The sequence below is a fragment of the Fundulus heteroclitus genome, chromosome 8 (genome assembly GCF_011125445.2).
Source record: "Fundulus heteroclitus isolate FHET01 chromosome 8, MU-UCD_Fhet_4.1, whole genome shotgun sequence".
In the NCBI taxonomy this organism is placed as follows: Eukaryota; Metazoa; Chordata; class Actinopteri; order Cyprinodontiformes; family Fundulidae; genus Fundulus; species Fundulus heteroclitus.
The window spans coordinates 6,992,191-7,007,426 of NC_046368.1; the positions used below are offsets into that span (position 1 = coordinate 6,992,191).

Genomic DNA, 15,236 nt, shown 5'->3' on the forward strand with positions numbered 1-15,236 from the left:
TTGTGCATTTGTGAACATAATTTATTCATCTCATACAATATCGAAAGATTACACACACTGCAGAATATAAATACGAAGGTTTGTACAAACTTTTAGAACTAAAAAGGGGTTAAAAATTAAGCAGCAAGACCCAAAAAACAAATTAAGGAAAAAAAAAAAAAAAATCTTAAAACTTTCAACCATCGGTCTCACTAAGCACACAATCAGTTCGCCTCAAAAAAAAACAAAAAAAATTATTTTCACCCACCAGCTGGTTATTTCTACTCCATCAACAACATAAAACATCACCTCCCCACAACGTGACTGACGAAAAACAAACAGGCGAAGGGACGAACCCTTCCAAAAAACGCTACGAGTCGTACAAACGCCACACGCTAGTGTTCAGGAAAGCTTCTTCTTTTTATTTTATTTAAATTTTTTTTTTTAACGGCAACATTCGGAAACCCAAGGGGACCGGTTTTCGTGCGACGTCTGGACGGTTTGAGGTTCTCCGTTCGACCCCGATTGTCCGCAGAGGTGAGCGGGCGTGAAGAGTTAAAGGTTGGCAAAAAGGAATCCGGGGTTGTGGGTTTAAAGTCAGAACGGGTCAGGAAACTCAACAACCTCTTAAGGAGGTCCAAAACTGGTAAAAAAAAAAAAAAAAAAAAAAAAAAAAAAAAAAAAAAAAAAAAAAAAATGTATTTTGCTACTCAAGCCAGCAGAGAGCAAGCACAGACAGCCTGAGAGTCCGACCCGACGGCGTATCGGAGCAGAACTCTAAAAACCGGAGCGGGAAGCCATCAGCAGGATGTTAGAAGGAGGGGGGGGGGGATTCCTCCGTCGGCGCCTTCCTCCCACTGCTCCAACTTCCACAGCACATCTAGTGTTTGTTTAAAACGATGCTTTGAATGCTGCGGCGAAATCACGAGAGGAAAAAAAAAACAACAACATGTTAGCAGAAGATAAACGGGGTTAGCGCCGGAGGAGAAGAAGAAGAAGAAGAAGAAAGCCTTCAGGAAGAAGGTGGGCCCAGGTCCAGGGTGTGAAATTTTTGATTGCTCTCCATAGTTATAAAGTCCAACAGCGGCGTCTGTTCATATTCTCTGGATCTTCTCGGCCACCACCATGGGGTTCTCTTTGCGGATCTTGGCGGCGGCGTCGGCTTTGTAGTCGTACGGACAGTCGTGTTTGTCGGAGTAACGGTGGATCCCGCAGAACAGGTTCCCACAGCGGCAACCGAAACCTGCAACGTTCAAGAAAAAAGGTCACACATGATTTAGTCTAAATAAAATAAATAAAATAAAAGATCATCATGTAGAAAGAACAAGTTTCATACAGACGACATGAAGAGTGTTGTACACACGTTATAACGCTAGTCCTGTTTCAACTCTTTCACTCAAACTTCAGACTGAGCAGTTTTAGCTTAAAGGTAAATTCTGCCCTGAAAGCAGCACTAAGGAAAATATGGCCCGACATCGAAAGCCTATATCAATATTGCTATTACGTCCGATAACCGATATATACATAAGACGCACTAAATAATCTTCCCTAGTAGGGCTGAACAATTAATCGCATTTTCAATATAATCGCGATTTAAAAAAACGCAATTTCCAAATCGCAGAGTCTGCAATTTTTGGCTATGTAACAATCAGGGAATTAGACACGTCCATTAGGTGTTGGTAAAATGTTTAAAGTGGGTTTGCCTCCACATGGAAGGGAAGACAGTTGCAGCAGTGAGATAATCTAATTTTATTACTTGTTTTAGAGTTTATATAATCATACATAGCATTAAGTACAGGTCAATCAGTTTAATACATAGACTTGCTTGTTGGTTGCACTTTATGTTCAACAAGGATTGATGTCCAAATCAACTAAAATCTGTTCTCTTGAATAATATTCTGATTAATAGAAACATTAAAAGTTCTTGTTTTAAATAGTCCTTGTTTACAAACATCTTTATCTAGAGGCCATTTTTGTTGCTTGTGGTTAATGCAGAGAAAAGTCAAAATTGCAATTTTGGTTGAAATATATTGTAGCCAGAACACAATCATTTCTGCTCTGAGTTTAGATGCTGCGGGTCTTTTAGCAACTAATCTGCACAGCGAGGAAACAAGTTAATTTATTGTTTGTATATGTTTAAAAAGACATGATAAATTAAACTGGGAGGGGGGGGGGGGGAAATCGCATTAAATCGCATTAAGAAAAAAAGAAAAAAAAATCACAATTATATTATTTTCCAAAATCGTTCAGCCCTATTCCCGAGTGTGTAATATCATTCATCCACGTCCTCAGCTCTTTATCCGTCTCTGTCAGGAGGACAGAGTAGTTGGACTACACTGCCCTGTTTCTAACATAAGGCCAAAATAAACTTTTATATTGAATTAACTTACTAAGTTTATTGTTGCTAGCGCGTACTCCAGGCTGCCTTACATGAATGCACTTCTAGTTTAGACATTACAGTCAGGCAGTCTGGTAGACAGCTCAGGGGTCCTATCAGGTAGTGACACAGTGTACCGTAATGCTCCTAATATACACTGAGTGGAGCAGCTTTATTGCTAACCAAAGTCGTACTTACACATTTTAACAGATTTTTGAGAGAATTTTCCACATAAAATCAATCAGTAAGCACAACTTTAATCAGAAAGAAGGCGCATCATTAATTTTTGAGAAAATGTAAGGATTTTAAGTGCGCCTTATAGTCTGAAAATTACGGTATAAATAAACATTTAAGTTTCTGGAATGATCAAATTTTGAACCAACTGAAAACTGTGACAGCCGAATTTAGACTAAAAAGCTGCTTTTCGTACGTCTTCTTTCGACTCTGACCAGGGCTGGGTGTCATCTAGGATGAGCCGATTCGATACGATTCTTGATTATAGCTCAGGTTAATTAGATTTGACTCCATCATCGATATTTATTACTTTCAAATTAATGCCCAAAGTCATTCAATCAACAAAACCCGCCAAATATTATATTTATGTTCAATTTATTGAACACTGACATATTAACAGGAAAATAAAGTGCATTTAGTTTAATGAATTTAACGTATCACAGAAACTAAAAATGTGCTCAAACGTCTGATTTTAGGGACGAAGGCGCTTTTAAAATCCTGTTGGTCATTCTGCAAATTCGTCTCAACTTGCTCTTCCTCGCTGTGAACAGTAACGGCGCGCTGTGATAACGCCCCCTAGGGGTTGGGAGGTATATCGATACCGAAAGCCAGAATATCGATATTAAATAGCTTTTAAAAACATCGATATTAATCTTTCTATCGATTTTTATGCACAAACCCTACTGCTGACGTCACATCTCTGCTTCGTTTAAAAATAACCACAAACCAGCCTGCAATGCGTTACTGTTACCGTCACATATCACCCCCCAAAAAAAACAAAAAACATGACTTGTTTAACTGCGACCAGTTAGCAGCCTGATGGTCCTCTTTTGCATGCGAGCAATTATAAAAAGAAAAAAAAAAAGCTTAAAGGAAAATAAAATGCACTGAATAAAAACAGACTTAAATTATTTAAAACATTGACTTAATCAGCTTTTTAACACTAGAACAACCCAGTGTTTCTGGCAGTACCTAAGGTTTAGACAGAGGAGAACATAAAGACTTTCCAAAAAAAAAAAAGTAACTTTTTTCCCGAAGTTTGAAGACGTTTCTCTTCCCATCCAGAAAGCATTCTCAATTCAAATTTCTGGAGTAGTGTGGCGTTCCAAGCCCTATATTATTACCCAAAAAGGCCTTGTTATGGCTTAGATAACATGCAAATTCAACCAAAACTGGTCCACTCCTTTGTAATCAGGAGTCGTTAGGGTCGTTGTTGGCCTGGTTTACAGGAGAGATGTTTTGATCACCTGAATGGAGATAAGGATTGAGGTGAAAATTGGAAGGAATCAGTATAAAATCTCCATTCAGGTGATCATCTCTCCTGTAAACCAGGCCAACAACGACCCTAACGACTCCTGATTACAAAGGAGTGGACCAGTTTTGGTTGAATTTGCATGTTATCCAAGTTTTTTTTATAACTTTTTTTTGGAATGATCATGACTTGGATGACTTAGGCTACGTTCACACTGCAGCCTGAAGTGACCCAATTCCAATTTTTTGCCCATATGTGACCTGTATCTGATCTTTTTATGACAGTCTGAAAGACACAGATCGGATTTTTTCAAATGCGACCTGTGTCTGTACGGCCGGTGTAGGTACCAGATTGGCTCGGGCGCTACCCGATGACGTCTATATATGGCAACTCAACTCAAACAAACTACATTATGCCCGCGGTCTCCATTGGTTACAAATCAATTTTATTTTGTTAATTAACGGTTATTTTCCTGTAAATTAGTCGAGACATGAAAACTTTTAACATAATTTTGGAATACTTGTGTGGTAGTCTGACAATTTAATCGGTAATTTTGCAGGATCAAAGTTACAACCTTAGAGAAATTTGATTCCTCCAATTTTTGTGAAGGGAAACTAAACCATAAACTCATTTAATTTTTAATAAAATCACGGCATTCATCACTTTAAAATCAATAACGTTCATTCCTCCTTTTTGTACTGATGTTGTTCTTTCTGATCACATGTTTTTTTATTATTCCAGATGAAATTGTGATGAATTTGATTATTTTTTTATTGTGGTATTTGGTACATTTAAGATATATGCTGGATAAATTAGTCTGGCTAGCCCTTCTATTTTTGTTAACAATATTCTTCCAAACATTGAGCCAATTATCAAATATTTGTTGATTTATTTATTTTTGTAAAATGGCTTGAATATTTGTTCAAGCTTTTGAGAAAAAAGAAACCGTTAAATTAACTTAATAAAATTGATTTGTTACAAATGCAGACCGCGGGCTCTATGTAGTTTGTTTGAGTGGTGTTGCCATAAGGTGACGTCATCAGGAGGCGCAGGGACCATGGAGAATTTCTTCGTAAAATTGTCCGTTTACAAACCACAATCCCGCTCTCGAATAAAACCTACACCCCGCTATAATTACTTTAGTAAGTTGTCCAGACCAATCACAATATTTTGCGCAATTGAGCAAACGTTAAACCAACCATGTATAGTGACGTCATCAGAAGGCGCAGGACCCGAGTACATCTGGTACCTACACCAGGTCGCATTTATCCGACCTGTACGTCACCGATACTCGACAAACGTCACTATTCTGCGTTCTGCTATGCACAAGCGGGAAGAAAGACGACATCCATAGAGGACTACAATGAGGAGAGCAGTCAATGGAGAGAAAGCTCCTGTTAGAAAATAAATTAATGACCGCAAAATACGCACCAGGATAATAATCCATGTTTACTTCCACAAACACTGAGGACGCTTGCTACGTGTGACGTCATCGCGTCCTCTACTGCGCATGCGGGACACTTCGGTTGAACGCATTCAGTTCACACAGGAGATCACATACAAGTCGCATATATTTGGAAATGTGAACGGCCACGCAAAAAAAAAAAAATCTGATTTCACAAAAAAAAAAAAAAATCGGAATTGAGCATTAAGACCTGCAGTGTGAATGTAGCCTGAGAATCTTCACCAGCAGACGTCACAGTGAAACTGAACTGAAGCGCCGTTACATGAACTGACCCGGTTCATTTTCCATTTCCTTACCTGTAAGGCCGACTTTTTTGCGACACATAAAGCAGCGGTTCTTTTTAGGTTTGGGGGGCTCGGAGGCTTTGACTTCTTCACTGCCAGCAGTGGAGGGGCGAGGACCTGAACATGGAGGCTGATTCACTACTGGAGACAAGAGAAGGCGGGACAAAAATCTTATTTAACTATTTAAGACGCCTTAAAATGAGCAGAAAAACATTTATCAATCAGCTCCGCAGGAGAAATCACGGGATCCAGTAAGAGTAACAGCCTGACTGCGTGCCGAACCAATAAATGTGCGTCAGCGTCCAAGTTTGGTACCAACCTGCTTCTGTGTCTTCTACTTTGCTCACTGACGCTAATTTCTCCTCAGACGACAGCCTCATCTCGGTCATCTGTTGCGTTACTGAGGAGGCAGCTGAACTCCCACTAAGAGAAACGGAAAGAGAAAAATCATCAAGCTTGATTGTGACGTGTAGTGCTGAGCAAAAACCTTTAATGTTCCCACTTTTTTATTTTATCAGAGGGATCTGGTGGTTTTCATCCTCTGCTTCTGGTGGGAGCTCCAGATTATCTGAATGTACAGAGCTGCAACATGGAGTTCCTCAGGGCTCTGTGCTGGGCCCCATTTGGTTTTTAACCATATATTCTCCCTTTAGGCTGAATAATTCATCAGTTTTAGTAATGTTTCTTATTTTGCTGAGGATATTTAGCTTTATTGTTCAATTACGCCTTCTGAGATTTAAACAGATCTTAGTAAACATTTAGCAGAGGTTGACTAACATACAGCTAATTCCCAGAACAAACTGAAACGTTAATTATTGCAGCAAATATTTACGATCCTCGCAGAAGTTTAGCCTCAGAAACTGAGGAGTAATTTTAAAACAGATGGTTAAGATCCTGCTTTTTTTAATTTGAGGATCAATAAAAAAAAAAGAAATGAGACCAATGGTGGCAACGAGTATGGCTGGACGATATAGAAAAAAAAAGCATATTGATAAAATAGAAATCATATCGATCGATATTGATAATTATCAACAAATTCAAAACATATTTTAAGTGCAGCCCGGGCTATTTTATGATGTTGCTTAGCGACCTATTTTTAGATACAGACACAAACACTGAACTCAAACTCAACCCTTTATTCAACCAACTTTTCACCGAAACTACAAGTTTTTAAAACAGAAAAAAAGAACGCATGTTCCCTGAACTCTTTGAAGGGGGCGGGGCTTGGTTCCTAAGTCTGTGTTGTGATTGGCTGGGATGATGTAATGACTGTAATAATAACCTACATGGCTAGAGAAGGCAAACTGTTATTTTATTGAACTTTTTATTGACCCTTTTTTTTCTATCGATCGATATACGTCTATCAATCGTTATATATCGTTATTGAATTATCGTCCAGCCCTAGCAACGAGTGAACTTGAGATGATAATTGAAGCGTTTGTTCCTACACAACTGGACTTTTCTAACGTCGTTTACTTGATTCAAAAGGAAAGAGTCGACTCGTCTTTAGCTTGTCCGCCACTCAAACGGAGGAACCTTTGTTTTAAAAGTGCTACAATGGCTCCTAGTCAGGTCTAGGTTTGATTTTAAAACTTTAGTCTCAACCTTCAGAGCTTTAAATGGACTTTCCTTCCTATATTTTTGGTTTTTGACATATTTTTGTGCGTCGGGAGGCCGGTGTGTCGTTCTGTTCCCTGCATGCATTCCTGTTCGTCAAGCTAATAAAAGCTAACGTTAGCTAATGTGGTTTGGGAGGTTTGTAGCTGCGCTGATGCACATTCAAGAGCTTTACTGAATTTTTTTTATGCTGGTCTGAAACTTTTCAGTGTAACTTTGACAACTTTCAGCCTAACGGTCCATTATGCTGCATACACCCTGCTATAGTCAAATCACCTTTGAAATAATCTTTAATTAACAGCTTTCAAATGTTTCTTTTGCATATTGAGTCATGAGGCAAATTTAGATTTTGTTTTGAAAGAAAATTGAGTGGAAGAAAAAGCTTTAAAAAAAAACGTTAATGCTTAAAGTACGGATGGATGATTTAGAAAAAAACAAACAAACGTATTGATAAAATAGAAATCATATCGATTGATAATTATCAACAAATTCAAAACATATATTTTAAGTGCAGCCCTGGTTATTTTATGCTGTTGCTTAGCGACTATTTTTAGATACAGACACAAACACTGAATTCAAACTCAACCCTTTATTTAATGAACTTTTTACCAAAACTAAAAAGTTTTCAAAAAAGAAAAAATAATGTGTGCTCTCTGAACTCTTTGAAGGGGGCGGAGCTTGGTTCCTGGCTCTGCGTTGTGATTGGTTAGGAGGATGTAATGACTGTGATATTAACCTACATGATTGGCTAGAATGCATAAAGAAGAACTGCTATACTATTAAACTTTATATTGATCCTCTTTTCTATCATCGACATATCGATCGATATATATTGTTATTGAATTATTGTCCAGCCCTCGCTCAAAATAAGTCACCGTGTAATGAATTTGTGTAATTTTCAGTTTTTAAATCAAATCGCTGTGGAACGTGTTCTCACCTGAGGGCGTGTGCGGCGGCGGCGGCAGCAGCATCAGAAGCGGCGGCCGCCGCCTCAGCCGCCTCCTCGGCCGCAGCAACCGCGGCAGCTGCTGCGTTATTCAACGTATCCTCCAAGCTCTGGATCGCAGACTCCTCAGCTGTGGAGCTGCTGCCTGATTGAAAAAAACAAAACAAAAAGAACAAATAAATAAATAGAATAAAATCCTGTCGTGTCAGAAGGTCGACACAGAGCCAGAGAGACGTATGAGATGCAGAGGCCTCCTCACCAATCGGGGTCAGCGAACTAACACCGCCATTGTTCTGCCTGGACAGGTGTTCCTTGTGGCAAACGGAGCACATGCCATTGGTCCTGGGGTTACCGTAGAATCCACAGCCAGTGGCGCAGAGCGTGGGGACTGGGCTCTGATTGGTCTCCTGGGCCATAGCAATGTCTGCCACCAACCGAGGGATCCTGGAGGCAAAGACGCACCGTCAGCACAACTAACGACAGAAAAACTATTCACAACAAAGATAAAAATGAAAGATGAGCTCTGATAAACTGAGGCAAATTACAGGAGGGCTAGCTTAAAAAACAAATATACTGTCGTTAGCCCCAACTTAAAGATGTCTAACCTTTATATTTCTGCTTAATCTGCAGGTTTACAGCACAAAGTTTCATATTTTCACTTAGACGTCCTAATTAAATGTTTTCTAAAACACATAAAAGTCGTTCCAGGTTTCCTCTGGATTTTAACCGAAGGTTAGGGCTGCACAATTAATCGCATTTTGAATATAATCACAATTTTAAAGCACAATTTTCCCAACTGCAGAGGTTTGCAATGTTTGGCTATGCAACAATTAAATGATCAGACGTGTTCTTTAGGTGTCAGTAATACGTTTAAAGTTGGTTTGCATCCACATGGAAGGCAAGAGAGCTGCCGCAGTGAGATAATCTACTTTTATTATTTGTTTTAGTTTAAATTATCATACATTTTTACCAGAAAAGTTCAGGAATCTCACCACAGCATTAAGTAGCGGTCAAACTCTTTAATACATAGACTTGTTTGTTGGTTGAGCTTTATGTTCAACAAAGATTGATGTCCAACTCAATTAAAAGCTGTTCACTAAAATGATAATATTCTGAAAAAGTAACATTTCTTGTTTTAAATCGTCCTTGTTTATAAATACTTTTATCTACTGGCCATTTTTTGTTGTTAGTGTTAAAAAAAATAGAGAAAAGTTTAAATTAAGTTGCAATTACGGTTGAAATATATTGTAATTTTGAGTTTTGGCAAACCCGTACAGCCCCACTGAAGGTTAATATTTTTGGCCTCATGCTACATCCTTAATAAACAAACTTGGAAAAATTAAGTACCGCCACAGGAACAGCAGGTTAAATTAATTTAATGATAGTTTGCCATTATTGCTTTAATCCACACTGGCTGAAGATGGTGAGTATCTGCTAAATTAAATTACAAACCTATGATTTAGACGGTCCATTCACATTTGGATCAAACGCATTTCTGCCTCAGATAAAGTTCATAAAACTATCAGCGTCAGTTTAAAAACTAGAAAGGAAAAATGTGTGTTAAAAAAAAAAAAAAAAAAGGAGGTAAATTAATTGTAAACATACCATAAACTGGAAACGTAATTAAAACTGTCTGTCTTGCACATGGAAATAAAGAAAGAGAGGAGTTACAAGCTAACTTAACCACTTAAACTGGTGGGGGGGGGGGGGGGTGCATAATTCACCTTTCTGAGCATTTTATATAACAATGTGTTGCCATAATTCATTACAATACTCAAGCACAAGAATATGAGTGTGAAATGGTTGACAGGCATGAAAAGCTGGCAGAAAAAGATAAAGTTGATTAATTGTTACAAAACAGGAGTATGAAAGAAGAAAGAAACAAAAACAAAACAAAATGCTGCGTAGACAACAGCAGAATGACTTTAAATTCATCATCCCAAATACTAAACCAGCTAATATACACCATAAAAAGCTGCCCCTAAATGTTTTAATTCCAAAGAAACCTTTAACAGCATTGATCAGACAGGACAGGCGTCCGTTGGGGAAGTTTCTAATTTCTAAGGTGAAACATTGCACATAATGTGGTGACATGCAATCATTAAGAGTTTATATCTTCTACAACATCACAGTATTTTTTTATTATTGGTATTTTTCCAGGTTGAGAAAACGAGGAACGAGTCTCACAAACTATTAAACATCTGAGGATTCTAGGTCCAAACTGCTCAGATTTAAAGATCCAGTCACAGGACGTCCGCCATAGATAAAAGTCCAGTTTAATGAATCTGGAAATTGACAAAAAGTCGATTTCTTTCAATATTTTCAGTAGTTTGAGTTTAAAAAAGTACCACCTTTGTATCCCAACAGCATCAAGGAGCTGTTATCCTGGCTTTTTCCAACCACACTTTTACCTTCCACTAAACTTTTCACTGAAACGCTGCGATCAAGATATTTCTCTATTACAAATATGGTTTTTAGTTTGTCTTGTACAATAATACCAATATCGTATTTTGAGACTATAAATCACATTTTTTCGTAGTTTGACCGATCCTGCGACTTATATTCAGGTACGACTTATATATCAAATTTAAATGGTAATTAATATTAACCAAGATGAACCAAGGAGTAAACATTACCGTCTATAGCCACAAGAGGGCGATCTAGGCTTGTGAAAACTATCCTGCTAGTGTACCACTTAAAAATGTATTGAAACGTGAACTTATACGCTAAAAAAGACTGAACACATGTTTGTACTTTGTTTCTCTGTTTCAGTCTGCATTCATGCATGGACCCAGACAGAACCCTGTTATTGTGCGGTATGGGAAGCTAATAGCAGCTAGCGCTAGCTTACAGCTCTCGTGTCGTACTATTAGCTTAGCACGTAGCACCGTTATGCTCACCGTCTAATTTAGGCTTAATTTTAACAACTTTCAGCTTAAGAAATGCGCTGGATAAAATCTACCGCTGTGCTAATTTACTCCATTCTTCCTCCCTGCTATGTTCCACGTTATTCAGACGATTATGGAAGCAGCTGTGGAATTTAATAAATTACCAGATTAAATGTCAGTTTTTAGTCTTGGATTGTGTGAAATAAATGTCTAAATAATGAGTTTGGTGTGACTTATAGTCCGAAAAATACAGTAATAAAGCTGTAAGGGATACAGCTATTAAACATTTGACATGCGTAAATATATTACAATGCTTCTGTGCATAATTATTCCAGCGGTACAGCGAGAAGTTTAACATATTCAGCTGCGCTTGCCAAAACAGCAACAGGTGTTGCTTGGACGCAATATTTAGTGGGTAATCATGACAAGACTAATGTCGGATTGGCTCTCCCTGCCCACACCTGATTCAGATTTTATTGGCCGAGACGCTAAAAATCTCAGAGCGGTGGGAACATCCAGGTGATGGAAAACTGAGAAAAATAAAAATAAAACCAGTTCACTGAAACTGATGAGCGACCTGATAATCCCAGGTTTTTATTAATATGATGTAGTTCTATATAGTCAACATCTATTTTAGGGAGTCTGTCCTGAGAGGTATAATATTATAGCCTGTCCTATAAACAGTAACACGTTAGCGTACCCGCACCGTCATATTTAGTGCTCCCAAAATTAGGTGGCTTGTATTTGTACACCGCCGTACATCGTGTGCCGTTCGACACCAGGAACACGGATCAGTGTAAAGCTATTAACTCAGCTCAGCAGAAACGAACTCAACTTGACTTTTCATTCAAATATCAACTTGGAACACCTTAAGCCAGGGGTGTCATAAGTTTTTATCATGAGGATCAAAGTTGCTGACAAACGTCTTTTTTTTATGCAACTAAAACTTGTTTTAACTGCTCGACAGTAAACTTCTAAAGCATTTGCTAGTTTAATTAAACTTGGAAAATACTGAGATTTTCTGTTGCAATGGGATTTGTAAATCACGTAAAACCTCGTTAATAAAACACACCCTACGAACTGCATGCACCACGACACCTACAGCCAGATTTACCCCAATTACTGGGGGAAACCCTGTAACAGGTGTCAAGGGCATTAATTGAAAAAACTAAATAAACAATTCTTTATCTAATCTTAGCAATAAGAGCAACAGACATTGGACAGATGTGTTTTCTATCCACTGTAACATTAAAAGGAATGCACAAAGTGTCGTCATAAATAGACAAATATCTTGATTTGTACTTTTGCGTTGCAAGAGGATTTTAATATGTTGGTGATAATTTTGCACTAATTGCAAATAAAAAAAGTCTATCTGCATCAACCGCCTATGCTGAGGGACAAAATTGGTATAATTCTTGAATTTCCACACAAAAATCAGTCATGGGGCATTTCTGATACCTCTGTCTTAACGGTTCCTTCCTGTTGTGCTCGACCCATCTACCTGCGACACAAAGATGTCTTAGAAAAATAAATTAATTTTTAATGAAGTCCCTAGATTCCCCTTAAATAATAGGTGAATTTTCTAAATCACTAAACCTCTAAATGGTACTTTCTTTTTATTTTATAGTATTGCATTTGGTTTTTGGAGAACTATTTTTGAAGGGGAGGAAATTTGATTAGGATGTGAAATGAAAGCATAACAGGCACCATAACGATCAAAATTATATTTTTGTAGTCAGTGCGTAGATTTTATTTTTCTGTTGATCCAATAACTTTCTAGCAAAAGTTGCCATTTTAACCATACTTTAGAACATGAAGAAAAGCTTTATACCACCCCCACCTCGCTGCTGCACATTGCTGGTCAGCTGGCTGAAAGGGAACAGTCATTTCCCTGGCTAACCACAAAAGCAGATTAACCTGTTCAAGGTGTTTTATTTTCTACATTTGGCTAAGCATATTAAGACAAAAACAAACAAATTTTACTGCTTTTGCAATTTTTTCTCACGTCCTTTCAAGAGTTACCAGGTAAACTAAGTGACAAACTGCCCCAAAAATATAGAAATATGGCTTTTGATAGAACGTAGTTTATAGTTTAATCTTAGTATTGTTTGAAAATTCTTAATGCTGTTCAAGAAAGAATCAGTTTCTTTTTAATTTGAAATCTTTACGTTTGGAGCAAAAGAAAAGAAAATACTTTCAACAACATGAAGCCATCTCTTACTGAACTACTGTTTGTAATTCAACCGGCTCAACCCGTTGTGCAAATTCATTAAATCGTCACCAATCGCCTCAAATCAACTAAAAAAAAAAGGTAAATTGTATTGATTCCTTGTTTACCTGAACACAGACAACAAAAAACACTAATCATGTACTCCATCATCCACTAGCTACTCTTTTCATACAGTAGCTTGAACAACACCTCAATATACAGTAAAAAGATTAAAAATCAGAGTTAAAGAAACACAAATTTCCGAGTAAGGCTAAATTACACCAAACCACTGGTGTCATTTGTTGTTTTCATGACTTTCGTGATAGGTTTCTGGGCCACAGCCGCTTCAAATCTACAAATCCACTGAGTCATGCTAGCAGGCTAATGACCGATGCTAACTGCCCTCCTTTGGGACAATAAAAACACAGATTACTCACTGACACGACAGTTGTAAAAAACTACATTTGTGCTACAAATGTTTACGACGTTTACTGATATACAATTACACTGCACTATACACGTATTAATGTATTTTATTCATATAAAGAAACGGTGCTAGCGTAGTTAGCCACAGCGGCAGCTAATGATCTTTCTTTGCTGCTAGCAGATTAACGTTAGCCAAGGTAAAACATGGAAAAAAACGAAATATTTGCCTTTGAATTACGATTAATAAAAGTTATCCCTACTAATGCGTTAATAGATGTGACCAGAATAACATACATGCTTGTACTTTATAAGAAAAAACTCATATTAGGAAAAGGTAAAGTTTTCGACGACACGTGCTGGCAAATCATTTTCAAGTCTGCTTTATACTTGAACAACTTTCTACATCAGCTTGAATGTTGTTCGCTGGCGTTTTAGTGCATATTTGATAGTATTTTTTTTTTTTATTGCTATGTGTAGAACATTTGAAACCGTACGAGTATATTCACCAAGACGGGTTTAACATACCCTTTGTGACTGAGGAACGCTGCTTTTCTTCGCAGGTTTAGCGATCTCGACGAAATAACTTGACTTATCCTGACGCTAACTATCTGTCTAACTAACTAGGGCCGTCTAGGTAAGTCTTTGTTCCTTTCTCTCCTTCGTTGCGGGCTTTCCTCGGCTCGGGATGGTGACTAATTTTGTTATCGACGGCCCCTCGCTCTGTCGCGCTGTGGTGGCATCTGTTTTCTTTTACGTGTTGGCGTTCTATTGATGGGAATTCCGACTCTTTTCCGGGATCCGAATCGTTTGGCTCAGATCAGTTTACATATTTGGCTCTTTCGGCTACCTCGGTTCTACAATCAAATATAACACACTGGAAAGGCTATTTTATTTTAGTGATTTAATATTTAAAAAAAACTTAAATGCTAAATCTAATTTTACTTGATGAAAATCTTCAGGAAAGGGATGGACTGTTGTCTCTGTTTCAGGAGTGGTTTAAACAGTAGGAATGTGACATATGTAGCTCAAGTACTGTCCTTTTTTCCTTCTGTCCCCTTTGTGCCATGTCCATTTTTGTTTGCTCTTGAAATACTGACCCCAACCAAAGTCCAGCTTTTTGTCTTTCAAACAAACTCTAGTCTTTTGTTGCTTTTTCTATGTCTTTTCCTTCCACTCTAGTTTGGCTCAATACAAAAACACTGTTTTGTTTTGAACCCAAAGGTACAAAACAGTAGAAAGGCAAAATGACCAACCAACAACATTGTTAAGATCAACATGTCTTTATATTAGTTTATCCCTTTTGTACTGTTTGTACTGTTTTCATTTTTGCGATCCAAGCTCAATAAATCAATAGTACTAACTTCTGAATTACTAATTCTAAACTAGAAAGTTGAGCAAAAGCAAGCTCCAAGTCTAAAGTGACAACAGCATGTGTAAAACCTAGTAAAAGTTATAATAAAATAATAATAATAGTAATAAATCAATTTAATATTTGGATTTAGGATGCTTTCTTACTGGCTTCCATGTTTGCAGGGTGCTGCCCTTTTGCCAAGATAAAA

General features: G+C 37.7%; 1 protein-coding gene across 3 annotated transcripts; it reads right to left on the reverse strand.

The window, feature by feature from the left end:
• On the reverse strand, nucleotides 1-14,444 carry LOC118563906 (AN1-type zinc finger protein 5-like). 3 transcript variants are annotated; one of them, XM_036140029.1, is made up of 6 exons: nucleotides 14,203-14,444; nucleotides 8,414-8,598; nucleotides 8,146-8,299; nucleotides 5,911-6,014; nucleotides 5,604-5,729; nucleotides 1-1,222 (listed from the first exon to the last, which is right to left on the reverse strand). In XM_036140029.1, exons 2-6 carry the CDS (start codon nucleotides 8,568-8,570, stop codon nucleotides 1,074-1,076), a joined length of 690 nt encoding a protein of 229 aa, XP_035995922.1. In that variant the 5' UTR covers nucleotides 8,571-8,598; nucleotides 14,203-14,444; the 3' UTR covers nucleotides 1-1,073. The 3 variants fall into 3 exon arrangements, with proteins under 3 accessions (XP_035995922.1, XP_035995920.1, XP_035995921.1); XM_036140027.1 differs by having other exon boundaries at nucleotides 5,604-5,732; nucleotides 14,203-14,443; XM_036140028.1 differs by lacking the exon at nucleotides 14,203-14,444 and adding an exon at nucleotides 9,760-9,778 and having other exon boundaries at nucleotides 5,604-5,732.
• Between the last annotated feature and the right edge of the window lie 792 nt (nucleotides 14,445-15,236).

Coding starts and splice junctions, on each gene's coding strand:
- LOC118563906 (XM_036140027.1), bottom strand. CDS start 8,570: ATGGCCCAGGAGACCAATCAGAGCCCAGTCCCCACGCTCTGCGCCACT. Junction 8,300..8,413: donor TAGTTCGCTGACCCCGATTG/GTGAGGAGGCCT, acceptor TTTTTCAATCAG/GCAGCAGCTCCACAGCTGAG. Junction 5,733..5,910: donor AGTAGAAGACACAGAAGCAG/GTTGGTACCAAA, acceptor TCTTGTCTCCAG/TAGTGAATCAGCCTCCATGT.